Source organism: Balaenoptera acutorostrata, chromosome 4 (assembly GCF_949987535.1).
Source record: "Balaenoptera acutorostrata chromosome 4, mBalAcu1.1, whole genome shotgun sequence".
Classification (NCBI taxonomy): domain Eukaryota; kingdom Metazoa; phylum Chordata; class Mammalia; order Artiodactyla; family Balaenopteridae; genus Balaenoptera; species Balaenoptera acutorostrata.
Window position 1 is genome coordinate 70011637 of NC_080067.1, and position 12120 is coordinate 70023756.

General features: G+C 43.9%; 1 protein-coding gene across 1 annotated transcript; it reads left to right on the plus strand.

Moving 5' to 3' along the window:
* Positions 1 to 206: 206 nt before the first annotated feature.
* HRG (histidine rich glycoprotein) lies at positions 207 to 10518 on the plus strand. Its single transcript, XM_007198467.3, is given in 8 exon segments — positions 207 to 395; positions 2444 to 2560; positions 3324 to 3414; positions 4945 to 5048; positions 5050 to 5112; positions 6414 to 6494; positions 8278 to 8379; positions 9527 to 10518. Coding segments are annotated over 8 exon segments (945 nt in total). The 3' UTR covers positions 9725 to 10518.
* Positions 10519 to 12120: the final 1602 nt, after the last annotated feature.

Genomic DNA, 12120 nt, shown 5'->3' on the forward strand with positions numbered 1-12120 from the left:
TGTCCCCAGGACCCACTAATCATTTACAGCGTGTTGACCGATATTTGAACCAGGGGTCAAGGTGAACATACCCAGTTACATAACAAAAATGTATAAAGACTTTGTTTAATCAATTGTGTGTTTATGTGTGTGTGTTTTAGAAAATCTGTATAACCTTCTCTGCTGTGGTATCCCAGAGCAAGGAATGGTTTTCACATTTTAACAAAATGAAGTTACTCACTGCAGCACTGTTTTTCATCCTTTTGATCCCACGGCAGCGTTCCTGTGCTGTGAGTCCCACAGGCTGTGATGCTGCTGAGCCCGTGGCTGGGAAAGCTCTAGACCTGATCAGTAAAGGACGGAGGGATGGCTACCTTTCCCAGTTGCTGCGGGTCGCTGATGTGCACTTGGACAAAGTGCTGTGGAGCTGCCCATGGCAGAGCTGAGTGGGGAGATGGTGTACCAGGGGCAACTGAGACTCTAGCCCCTAAGCCTGCTGCTTTGCACAGTGGATTGGCTTTGGGCAGGGTTGTCTGTTTCATTTGTGGGCTGCTCTGACTGTTCTTTTTTCCTTCAGATGAATGTTTGTTACTAGTATGTCCTTCACTGTGAATCAGCCTGTAAGTACTTGTAAACACTTATGCAGAGCCCAGTCAAAGGCTCAGTACTATAAGAGAAAGATTAGAATAAACTGTGGGACTTGCTCTCAAGGAAATAATAATCAGCTCACATGCACACATATGTGAACTGCATAAGATGGGATATATTCAAGTGACCAAGTGAGTGGTATAGATGCTGGAGTGATCTCATAAAAGAACGATTACGATGGGATGGAAGAAGGCTTCCTTTGCGTCCTGAAGGATGAGCAGGATTTGAATAGGACGGTGGCCTGTGTAATGGCCTTCCAGGAGAATGCCAGGCATACCGCCTCTATGTGGGTAGGGTATCAGGAAGGAAGGTGTTAGGGAGAAGCGGAACAAAAGCAGAGGGGTTCCAGTAGTTCTCTGTGGGCTTTGGAGCAGCTATCACCTTGGAAGAGAGACTGTAGGCTTGAAGAAAGCAAGCCTACTGTTTTCACTTAAGTTATATGCTTATTCGGAGCGCATTTGAGGGCTTGATAGAGATTATGGAGGGAGTCCTGCTTCTCCACCACCACCCCAGAAATAACCTACCCTTTGGTGGAACCACTGAAATCAGGGAGGCGAGACCATGGGGCACCAAAGAGGACAAGCAGAGATATTTATACTTGTTACAGTGTTAGAAACCAAGGCCTTAAAGGTTACAGAGAACGAGAGTGGAGGGATTTAGGATTCCACTAGCAATCTGATGACCAGTAGTCCCCTTCCAGGCTCTCTGCCACGCGTGTAGGACGCAGGATGACTCAGCACAGTGCGACCTCTGAGTGGCAGTGGGGAAGGTGTGGGGGTGGGGGGGCGGATCTCCCTGCGCCTGGGAAGATAGGGGCCGGAGCAGGGACACAACTAGGAGCTACTTCACACATTCAGGAATGAGGACAAGAGGAGCAGCCCCAGGCAATGGGAATTAGGGCAATGAGAGTAAAGAAAAGACATGAGACGTTTCAAAGAAAGACCATTCAAGGCTTGGGGACAGGACATTCTTTTTTTTTTTTTTTTTTTTTTTAAACATCTTTATTGGTGTATAGTTGCTTTACAATGGTGTGTTAGTTTCTGCTTTATAACAAAGTGAATCAGTTATACATATACATATGTTCCCATATCTCTTCCCTCTTGCGTCTCCCTCCCTCCCACCCTCCCTATCCCACCCCTCTAGGTGGACATTCTTTAAGACAAAGACTAAGGCAATAAATAATTAATGGTGCCATTGACCAGACAAAAGAAGTTGAGAGAGGGAGCTGGTTTGTAAGAGAAGAGACTGAATTTAGCTTTGGGCAAGTTGAAATCAAGGCAAGAAATCTGAGACTTCCCTGGCGGTCCAGTGGTTAAGACTCTGCCCTTCCACTGAAGGCGGCACGGGTTTGATCCCTGGTCAGGGAACTAGGATCCTGCAAGCCATGCGGTGCAGCCAAAGGGGAAAACAGTCAATCTATATTTTTTTAAAAAGACAAGAAATCCAAGTTCAGGAGTAGAGCTGGATGAGAGGACATGACTGCATATACAGATTGGAGGCCGTGATGTGACTGTCAGCACTTATATTCTAGGCTTGTACCGTCAACACCTCCGCCCAAATCAACACTGCTTTTTAGTGATTGCTTTTTAAAGTTCAAGGGCAGAAGCAACATTGTGACCAGTTAAAAAGAGCATTCGGAAGTAACTCTCTGAAGCGTTTTATTAAATAAATAGATCAAATGACGCAAAGGAAGGACATCTGCAATGACTTGGAGAGGAGCAGGAATTCTATTTAACAAATAAAAAGATAGTTTTTTTTTGAAAAAGCTCTGGGCTCCCACATGCTACCCACCCATTGCTTTCTTGGTATTCCCCAGGGATCCACAGCTGTCTATTATTTAGTCTTGGATGTGAAAGAATCTGACTGTTCAGTCCTATCCAGGAAACACTGGGATGACTGTGAGCCAGCTGTTTCTATACGTCCATCTGATACCGTAAGTAGACAGGGTACCATTCCTCTCCTCTTAGCGTTCTTGACTTCTGTCTATTGTGCTTGCCCAGAGTGGCTGCACACCCGGGCTAACACTGTAAAAGAGTAAGAGCAGCTTCTGCCTCTTGGCTCATGAAGACTATGTTGACCTCGAGTAATATTTTCTTGAGAGCTATACCCTGGAACCCAGTTCAAGAAAAGTCAGTGGGGCTTGTGGTCCCATGTGATAGCATGACCAGCTGTGAGACCTTGAGCAAATCACCTAACGTCTAAGGACCTATGAACTTGTAGCCGTGTCCTATGAATACTGATCCCACTAACAGAAATGGCCAAAGGGATTAGTTGCAGTCACCATGAGGAATAGGGTCTTGTTCTGCACATTGCACGTGGGTACTCAGAGCCCAGGCTCCCTGCCACAGGAGGAGGACACAAAGATGAAAGAGCACAGATATAAGATTTCAAATCCAGAAAATAAGATGTTTACATACCCAGGGGTTTTAGCATTTTTTTCCCTTGCAGATATTTGGGATATGGCCATGATCTGTTTCCACAGTTTCTCCGTGGTTCTCATGAGGGTTTTGGATGCTTGTAGCATCCAGATCACAGAAATATGCTAAGAAAATACAGGTTTTTGAGAGGGGGTTTGGTGAGAGAAAGCACAGACAAATTTCAAATGGTTAGTAGGAATATGGTGCCTCACTTTTTTGTTCCCTCTTGTCAACCTGAGGAAAACAGTAGGCAATAACATAAACCCCTCTTTCTTGCAGGTGATCGGACAATGTAAGGTAATAGCTATAACACGTTTGGATGGGTCTCAGAATCTTAGAGTGAATGACTTTAACTGCACCACAAGTTCTGGTATGATCATCTGTTAAAATGCTAATTAATTCTAATTAATACAAAATTCAGTCTTACAGTGGTATCATCATATAAGACTATGAAGTACATATCAGAAATGGTTCCTGCCCTTGTGGACGTATTATTACTTGCTCTCCTGAGAAGAGAAGAGAGAGGGTTTTTCCTATTATTGGCACACCTTCTTTTAAATAAATTCAACATATAAAAATAGAAATTTATGGGCTTCCCTGGTGGCGCAGTGGTTGAGAATCTGCCTGCTAATGCAGGGGACACGGGTTCGAGCCCTGGTCTGGGAAGATCCCACATGCCACGGAGCAGCTGGGCCCGTGAGCCACAATTGCTGAGCCTGCGCGTCTGGAGCCTGTGCCCCGCAACGGGAGGGGCCGCGATGGAGAAAGGCCCGCGCACCGCGATGAAGAGCGGTCCCCGCACCGCGATGAAGAGTGGCCCCCGCTTGCCGCAACTGGAGAAAGCCCTCGCACGAACCGAAGACCCAATACAGACAAAAATAAATTAATTAATTAATTAAAAAAAAAAAAAAAAAAAAAAAGAAAATCCTTAAAAAAAAAAAAAAATAGAAATTTACAAGAGGCTGTATGGCATCATCGTAGAGAACATAAGCTCTGGGGTCAGATTTGTTTGAGTTTAAATCCCAACCTTATCACTTACCAGTTGTGTGGTCTTGAGGGCAAGTTACTTAACCTCTTCAAGCTTTCCTCCTTTGTAAAATGAGGATAACAATAATATTATCCCTCTGGTTCCTTCTCAGAATTAAATAAAATTGTCTGTGTAGTACACTTTGCAAACTACTTAGCACTCAAGTATTGCCATCAACATCTGAAAGTTATGTATGTTCACAAAGCAGTTATACAAAGGATGTATTATCTCCTTTAATCTCACAACAAGACTATGAAGTAAAGATTATGATCCTTTCTATTTTAGAGATAAAATAACTGAGCCTCAAAGAGATTCAATGACCTGGCCTGGGGAACACAGCCAAAGAGTGGCAAAGTCATGACCTTATACCACCGGTGTTGACTCTAAATTCCATGCTCTTTTAATTCACTTTTTCAAAAAGAATTATCACAGAACTTCTTTTAAGATAATTAATCTTAACATGTTTCAACATACAAAAATTTAATAGTCAGCAACTCCCTCAGGAGGTTGCCTTAAAGAAAGATTGAGCTGTACCTTCTCCTCTCTCTGTTAACGATGCCTCTCTCTCGTTGGCAGAGACAGGAAGAGGTCATCAAAATATTAGCGCTTTATGAGTGATGGGGGTGTGGGCCTCGTGAATAAGGGTCACAACAGAGACTTGAGCATCGGAAGGATCTGGGTTTAAGCAGCTTGGCTGCTAATTGGCTGATTTGATCTTGGACAAGTTACTTAGCCTCCCCAACCCTCAATTTGTCCATTTATAAATTGGAAGCTATAGTTATTCTTGCTGCCATGCTTATATGTGTTAAGTCCTAGCATTGACATTGCTGTTTCCAACCCAGTAACCACAAAGCTGCCAACTACTTTCTCCAGTCTCTTCGGCACTGGTCAATACTGAAGACCGCCCAGTACTCTCAAATTTCTTTGAGGATACTGAGCTCTACAGAAAACAAGCTGACAAAGCCCTGGAGAAGTACAAAAAGGGAGAATGGTGACTTTGCTTCTTTCAGAGTGGACAAAGTGAAGAGGGTTGCAAGAGTTGTGAATCACCACTAATGTTTAGCTAGAGTCTGAGGGCCCAGGCTCCAACCTGGCAGGTGCAAACTCAGCGGCACTGTCCCTCTCCGCTGGCCTCACTCGGCCAGCTGCCTTTTAAATTGAGACTCCTGTTGCAGCCTCAGCAGAGAGGCAGCAGATACCATAGAACTGCCCTCCTTCGGTTCTTTAGTCTTTGGAGTTGGGGTGTGTGAATCTGAATCTCTAACAGGGAAAAGGGAAAACCCAAACAAGGAAGAGGGAAAGACAGAAGAAAGAGCATAATAAGATGATGCGAGTCATTAAAATCATCGGGTCCTAACCTCCTTGTGTTACAATGGAAGACTGAGGCTCAGAGTGCCTATCTCACCACACCCAGTGGTGTGGCTTGAGTGGGGCAGTTCTGCCTCCCAGTCCAGGGACCGAAGTGCTTCCCACCCAGAGGGGTCTTGTAGAGCAGCTAGTTGATGTCTGTTGTGCGTTTTGAAAATGCGAAGTTAAATAGATCATGGTGCATCCAAGCAATGGAATGAATACAACATAATTACTAAAAACAACGTTTTGGATGCATATGCACTGGAAAGTGTTTCAAGATACATTGCTAATGGAAAAAAACAGGTTACAGAACAATACTTAGACTATGATCCCATTTATGTTAAATAATTAGATATATGTGTATATGTGCAACATATTTAGGAAAAGGCTTGAAGGAAAAACTCATCAAGTGGATGACAATGGTACCTCTGAGAAGGGGAGGCTGGGGTGCAGGAAGGGTGATTTTTCACACTGTGCTTGATTATGTCTGTGTAATTTGAACGTTTCAATGAAATAGTATTCACCTTATCACTTATGTGATAAATATTTTAAAGGCAGAGACCATCAGAAAAATGGCACATGCTGGGGATTTTGAATCCTCATAGTGCTTTTTTTTTTTAAAAATTTTATTTATTTATGGCTGTGTTGGGTCTTAGTTTCTGTGCGAGGGCTTTCTCCAGTTGCGGCGAGCGGGGGCCACTCTTCATCGCGGTGCGCGGGCCTCTCACTGTCGCGGCCTCTCTTGTTGCGGAGCACAGGCTCCAGACGCGCAGGCTCAGTAATTGTGGCTCATGGGCCCAGTTGCTCCGCGGCATGTGGGATCTTCCCAGACCAGGGCTCGAACCCATGTGCCCTGCATTGGCAGGCAGATTCTCAACCACTGCGCCACCAGGGAAGCTCCTCATAGTGCTTTATTGTATATTGGATCGTAGGTATCCACTGTCTTTTTTACTTTTTATGTCCCGAAACTGCTTGGATTCAGTTTGTTCTAGAGAGGAGGGGAAAGAACCAATTACTACCTGGACTTCTCTGTGAAGAACTGCTCCAGTCACCACTTTCCCAGGCACTCTCATGTGAGTATAATCAGCCTCTGTGAAATACTAGGTAACATTTAGAGACCACTTACTATGGGCCAGGCAACTTTCTAAGTGCTTTACATATGTGACCTTATTAACCCACCACCGCCCTATGAAGTAGGTACTATTTTTATTCCCGATTTACAGATGGGGAAACTGAGGCACAGAGAAGTTAAGTGAATCATGAGCGTATCATGTATATTATAGAATTATATATGCTATATACCTCAACTTAACACCAGGTTCTTTACCCATTAGGATTAAAGACTTAGCTAAAACTAATAACTTGCTTGTATTAAGAACTGACACCCAAGGGTGCTTTCATTCACTTCACCTCGTTTACTCCACTCAGTGACCCCATTTGACAAACGAGGAGGTAACTGAGGCTCAACAGAGGGTCCTGCCTGATGTTCACAACTGAGCTGAGGTTAGAATCCAGTCCTCCAGTTGCTCAGTCAATGGGATTGCTCCCCTAGTCACTTATACTTTGATACTCAGGTACCTGCAGGAAGATCTCCTTAATAACACTCAGCATTTGTATGGTGACTTAGAGTTTACAAAGCACACATATTATGGCCTCGTTGGAGCCCTGTGACAACCCCTCTGAGGAGAAGCAAGTGTTTGCCTCCATTTCCCTGGAACAAGATGGCCTAGAAGTTTAAACACTTGCCTGAGGGCACTTAGCTAGGAAGTGTTAGGACACAGGATTTTAATGGTGGCCTTTTGATTTCAAGTCCAGGATTTTTCTGAGGTTTAATAACACATTCTCCAGGATGGAAAGAAAGGAGGCATTCATTCGTTCCTTCTCTCACTGTTCAACTTTTCAACCTCAAGCAGTTCTAGAATCCTGCTTAATAGCTACCAGGAAAGACACCCTGCCTCCTCCATTCCCATCCCCAACAAACTCCTATCTTGGTGTAGGTAATGCAAACCCAGTAGAGAAACATGGCAGCTGGAGAAGAGGAGCTCAGTGCTAAGTGTTTTCCAGCATTATCTCGTTTAATTAAGCCTTCCCACAACCTGTGGATAGTTAGCATGTACTCACTTTACAAAGACAAAACCAGAAATTTTATGTAACTTGCTTAAACTCACAACTAGTAAATGGCAAAGCCAAGATTAACATAGGTCTGTTTGACTCCAAAACTGTACTCAGAACCTCAATGCTTAACAGTCTCTTCTAAAAAAAGAGTTTTCTTCTTGTCTTAGCCTAACCTTGACAGCTGGGTATTGGGGCCTCTGGGGCATAGGGGTGCCAGCCCGTTGTAGCCTCAGTACCTAGGGTAGGGCCAGCAGACAGTCACTTTAACAGGGTCTGTGCAAACCCACTTTTATACTGGCTCCCTTCTTCCCAACACTTTCCTCCAAGGGGCCAGTTAAGGTTGTGCAAATCCCTCTTCTACACCACTCTTCACTCTCTCTAGACACAGGCAACTCAGGTCTTCATGCAGAAGGTTGGGCTAGAGGAAAGGTATCAATGATGCAGAGTTCCTCCTACAGCCCATGGGGAAGCTCAGTGCAGGGGACCACTCATGGAAGGGAACCACTGCAACTCGCAATGAAACCCTTCAGAACCTACACTTTCCCCAAAGTGTTGACTAGGAAAAATGGTTAAATAGCTGATGAAGATATTTGATAATATTACCCTGATTTTTCGAAAGCCTGTTTTCCTTTCCCAAATGTCTGGAAGTTCACAACAAGAGCTGTGCACCTTCATACCACCTGCACACACACACTCAAATACACATACACAGACACTAACAGGTTTATCTCTTCTTTATAGATCTTCGGATTCTGCAGAGCAGATTTGTCCTATGATGTAGAAGACTCTGACTTGGAAACCCCAAAAGACATTGTCATAAACTGTGAAGTTTTCAATCTTAAGGCGGGTTGCTTAAGTAGCCTTTGTCATGAGCAGTGCCAATCTAAGTGATATTTTCACACATATAGTGTATTTTGTTCTTATGGCTGTTGGTGTGTATTGTGTGTGTGTGAGAGAGAGAGACAGAGACAGAGACAGAGAGAGACAGAATGGGGAGAGGGAGAGAGAGAGATGTTGGATGAGGGATGAGGGGGAAGAGAAATACAGAGAGAATAGGCCCCTGGGAAAGTACAATTGCTGATATGACACAAAAAGTATGAATTTTTCCCCAAGAACTGAGGGTAAGATTTGCCAGAAAAGTAAAATCATGATCAATTCAATCAACCTCTAATGAATTTGAAAGTGGCCCTTGTAGTCAGGATTCCAGTGCTGACACTTAATAATTCCTAGCTTTTATTATTAGGCATAGAACCTAAGAAGAATGAATTAGCCTAAAATTTACTATATAAAGGTATATGAAATAAGATTCAAAACAATATTTTACATATGTCCCAGAAAGTTTTGTTCTGTACCAAGATATTCTTCACAGTATTTTTTACATCAGCAAAAAACAAAACAAAACAAAACAAAACCCTGAGTGAGTATAATCCAAATGTCCATGTACCAACCTTCACCCCCAAAATGGAGGGGGCAGGCTTGTCACCATGAACATGGCTCCACAAGTGCAAAGAGGTAAGCGCTCATCCTTTAGGAGTAGGAGATGTTTGTACCATAAAGCCTCAACTCTTGAGAATATAAATTACAAAGCACTAGTTTTCCGAAGGTTGATCTATAGATGAGTATCATTTTATAATATAATTTCACCAGATTATGTTGAAATGAGAAGAATAATAATAAGGAAAGTTTTCATAATACAACATTTATTCCATCTAAAGGAGTATCCTTTACTCTGAGATTAACTTTCTGACTCTTGTGTTATCAAAGTATTATTCCTATTGTGAAATAATATTGGTGGTAGATGATAGTTTTGTTCATATTTTAAATGCCAAGTTGGCTAGATAAGAATTCGAGGAACCATTTTTTTGGGTCTCCTATTTTTAAAATTAGTTGTGGAATCCAAAAGTCTGGAAGCCATTGGTGTAAATTAAATTAAACGTCTAACTTCTTTTGTGTTACATGATGATATTCACTCTTCTGTGTCCTTCACCAGGAACATACAAACATCAGTGATGTGAAGCATCGTTTGGGCCTTCCCCTCCACTCTGGTGAGCACGAGCATTCTCCTGCTGGCAGGCCTTCATTTAAGCCCAATGGATCTAGAGATCACCATAATCCCCACGAGTCACATAACTTTAGATGCCCACCTCCTCTAGAAGACAAAAATTACTCAGATAGTCCACCATTTTGAGCAGGAGTTCCTCTACCATTGCCCCCTCCAGGGTCAAAATGCCATCACCCTCATTTTGAAACCAGTGGGACCAATGGGCCCCCTCATAATCATAGTTCTGGTGAGCGCCATCCCCATGCACATCGTCCTCACGGACACCATCCCCATGGCCATGATTTCTATGACCATGGACCCTGTGACCCACCACCGCATAGCCAAGGTCCCCAAGACCACCATCGCTGAGGCCATGGCCCACCACCTAGGCACTCAGAAGAAAGAGGTCCAGGTAAAGGACCTTCCATTGGAGACAAATTGAATATGTTCACTGACTCCCTCCACTAAAGAAAGGTGAAGTTCTGCCTCTTCCCGAAGCAAGTTTTCCCAGCTTCTCATTGCCAAACCACAATAATCCCCTACAGCCAGAGATTCAGGCCTTCCCCCAGTCAGCCTCTGAATCATGTCCAGGAGAATTCAAGAATGAGTTTCTACAAATCTCAAAGTTTTTTTGCATATACAGTTCCAAAATAAAATCTGATTCCTGAACTTCCCTGGTGGCACAGTGGTTAAGAATCTGCCTGCCAATGCAGGGGACACGGGTTTGATCCCTGGTCTGGGAAGATCCCACATGCCATGGAGCAACTAAGCCCGTGTGCCACAACTACTGAGCCTGCAGGCCACAACTACTGAAGCCCACGTGCCTAGAGCATGCTCCACAACAAGAGAAGCCACCACAATGAGAAGCCCGCACACCGCAACGATGAGTAGCCCCCACTTGCCTCAACTAGAGAAAGCCCGTGCGCAGCAACAAAGACCCGATGCAGCCAAAAATAAATTTTTAAAAAAGTAATAATAAAAAAATAAGTAAAATCTGATTTCCTTGATGGGAAAAATGAATCATGTCCTAGATTAGAAACATAAATAAAATGTGACCAGTAATAAATGCAAAATGGCAAGTTATTTTAACCTTATTTTCATGCTCAACATAGGGCAAAATGTGAGTGGGAGTGGAAATGGCATGAGAAGAGAGAGACAAATGGAAAGGAGAGGAAAGATCTCAGCACTACAGATTAGAAGTTAAGTCCAACACTGGCTACTACATCACTTGAGGCAAATCTCTGATCCTCAGAATTTCTTTCTTCCTGAACTTAACTCCTTTAATTCTAGCGTCTTTCCTCTGCCAGTACTTATGCTGAGGCTGGGCCTACCAAGAAGGAATGCATTCTCACTTAGAGGATTATTCTTATAAAAGTGACCCAGATTCTCTTCCACTTGTTATTTCCAGCCCATTTGTGTTTTGGAACAACTTAATTTCTATTTCAGGTTGATGTCCGAACTGAGCTAATGGGAAATTTAACCTCAGTCCTTCTTGGAGTTCCTGCTACTCCCCACACGAAGTGGTGTCAGAGTTTTACTCGCATAGTGTCAAGGTGTTTGGGCGGTGGGCATGAGAAGGAGGTCTGATTCTTCATCACTAACCCACCAGGTCCCCCGGCTGAGGGGTGCTTACTGCCCCGTTCACATCTCTCTTTAGGTCTCGTTTATCTGCTTCTTCTGCACCAAACTGGGATACAGGAGTCTCCGTAAGATGACTAATGGACGTGACTGCCAAGAGACACCATATGGCTGGTCTCTCCCTGAGATCTTGCTGCCTCCAAGCTACAGCCCCAGAAAGCAGGACAGAGGTGTCCTCTGCTTCACAAGTCCTCTGTTCTTCTCTTCTCTTCTCCCCAGGCTAGGGACTCTCTAGTCTCAGATAACTCCTCTTTATTCGTTTTTGCTGCCAAAAGACTCCTTTCTCACACTCGAATCCTCTTTCTTTTTCCTTTTTCCCAAATCAAGTCTCAAGCATTTAGACACAGGCTACTAAGACTTTAGATTCTCTCTACCTGACTTAGTGAAGCAGTTTCAGGTGTGTGGTGTTGGCAGAAGGTAGATTCTAACCGCGGGGCTGCGGGGTGGGCGGGGTAGGAAAGAAAGCTAAGGGTGAAAGCAACTAAGTTCTTAGACTGGGAAGAAGGAGAAACGCGCGAAGATGGAGAAGCTGAAGCTGGGAGAGTGAGGGGATGGCTGAAGGTGCACGGTCCACGAGTTGAAAAGGAATACACGGCTGATCACGGTGGTGTTTCAAGTGAAGACTCAAAAACAGTGTTTTCGAACCTAAATTTGTGTGCCTGACACACTGTGAAGCCAAAAAAAAAAAAATGTCAGAGTTTGGATCAGAGAAAGGTTTATTAGTTGAGGAGGCGCCAGCGTGGAAGATGGGACTTTTCTCAAATTTATCTTCCTAGCTGGCGGGGGTACAAGGTTCTGAAAGGCAAAAAAGTAAAGGGGAGGGGATCTTTGTGATTTTCCCTTCTTGATAAGACCTCAGTTGCAGACATCCTGGCGCCATCTTGTGACTCGATGTGTTCTTGGTG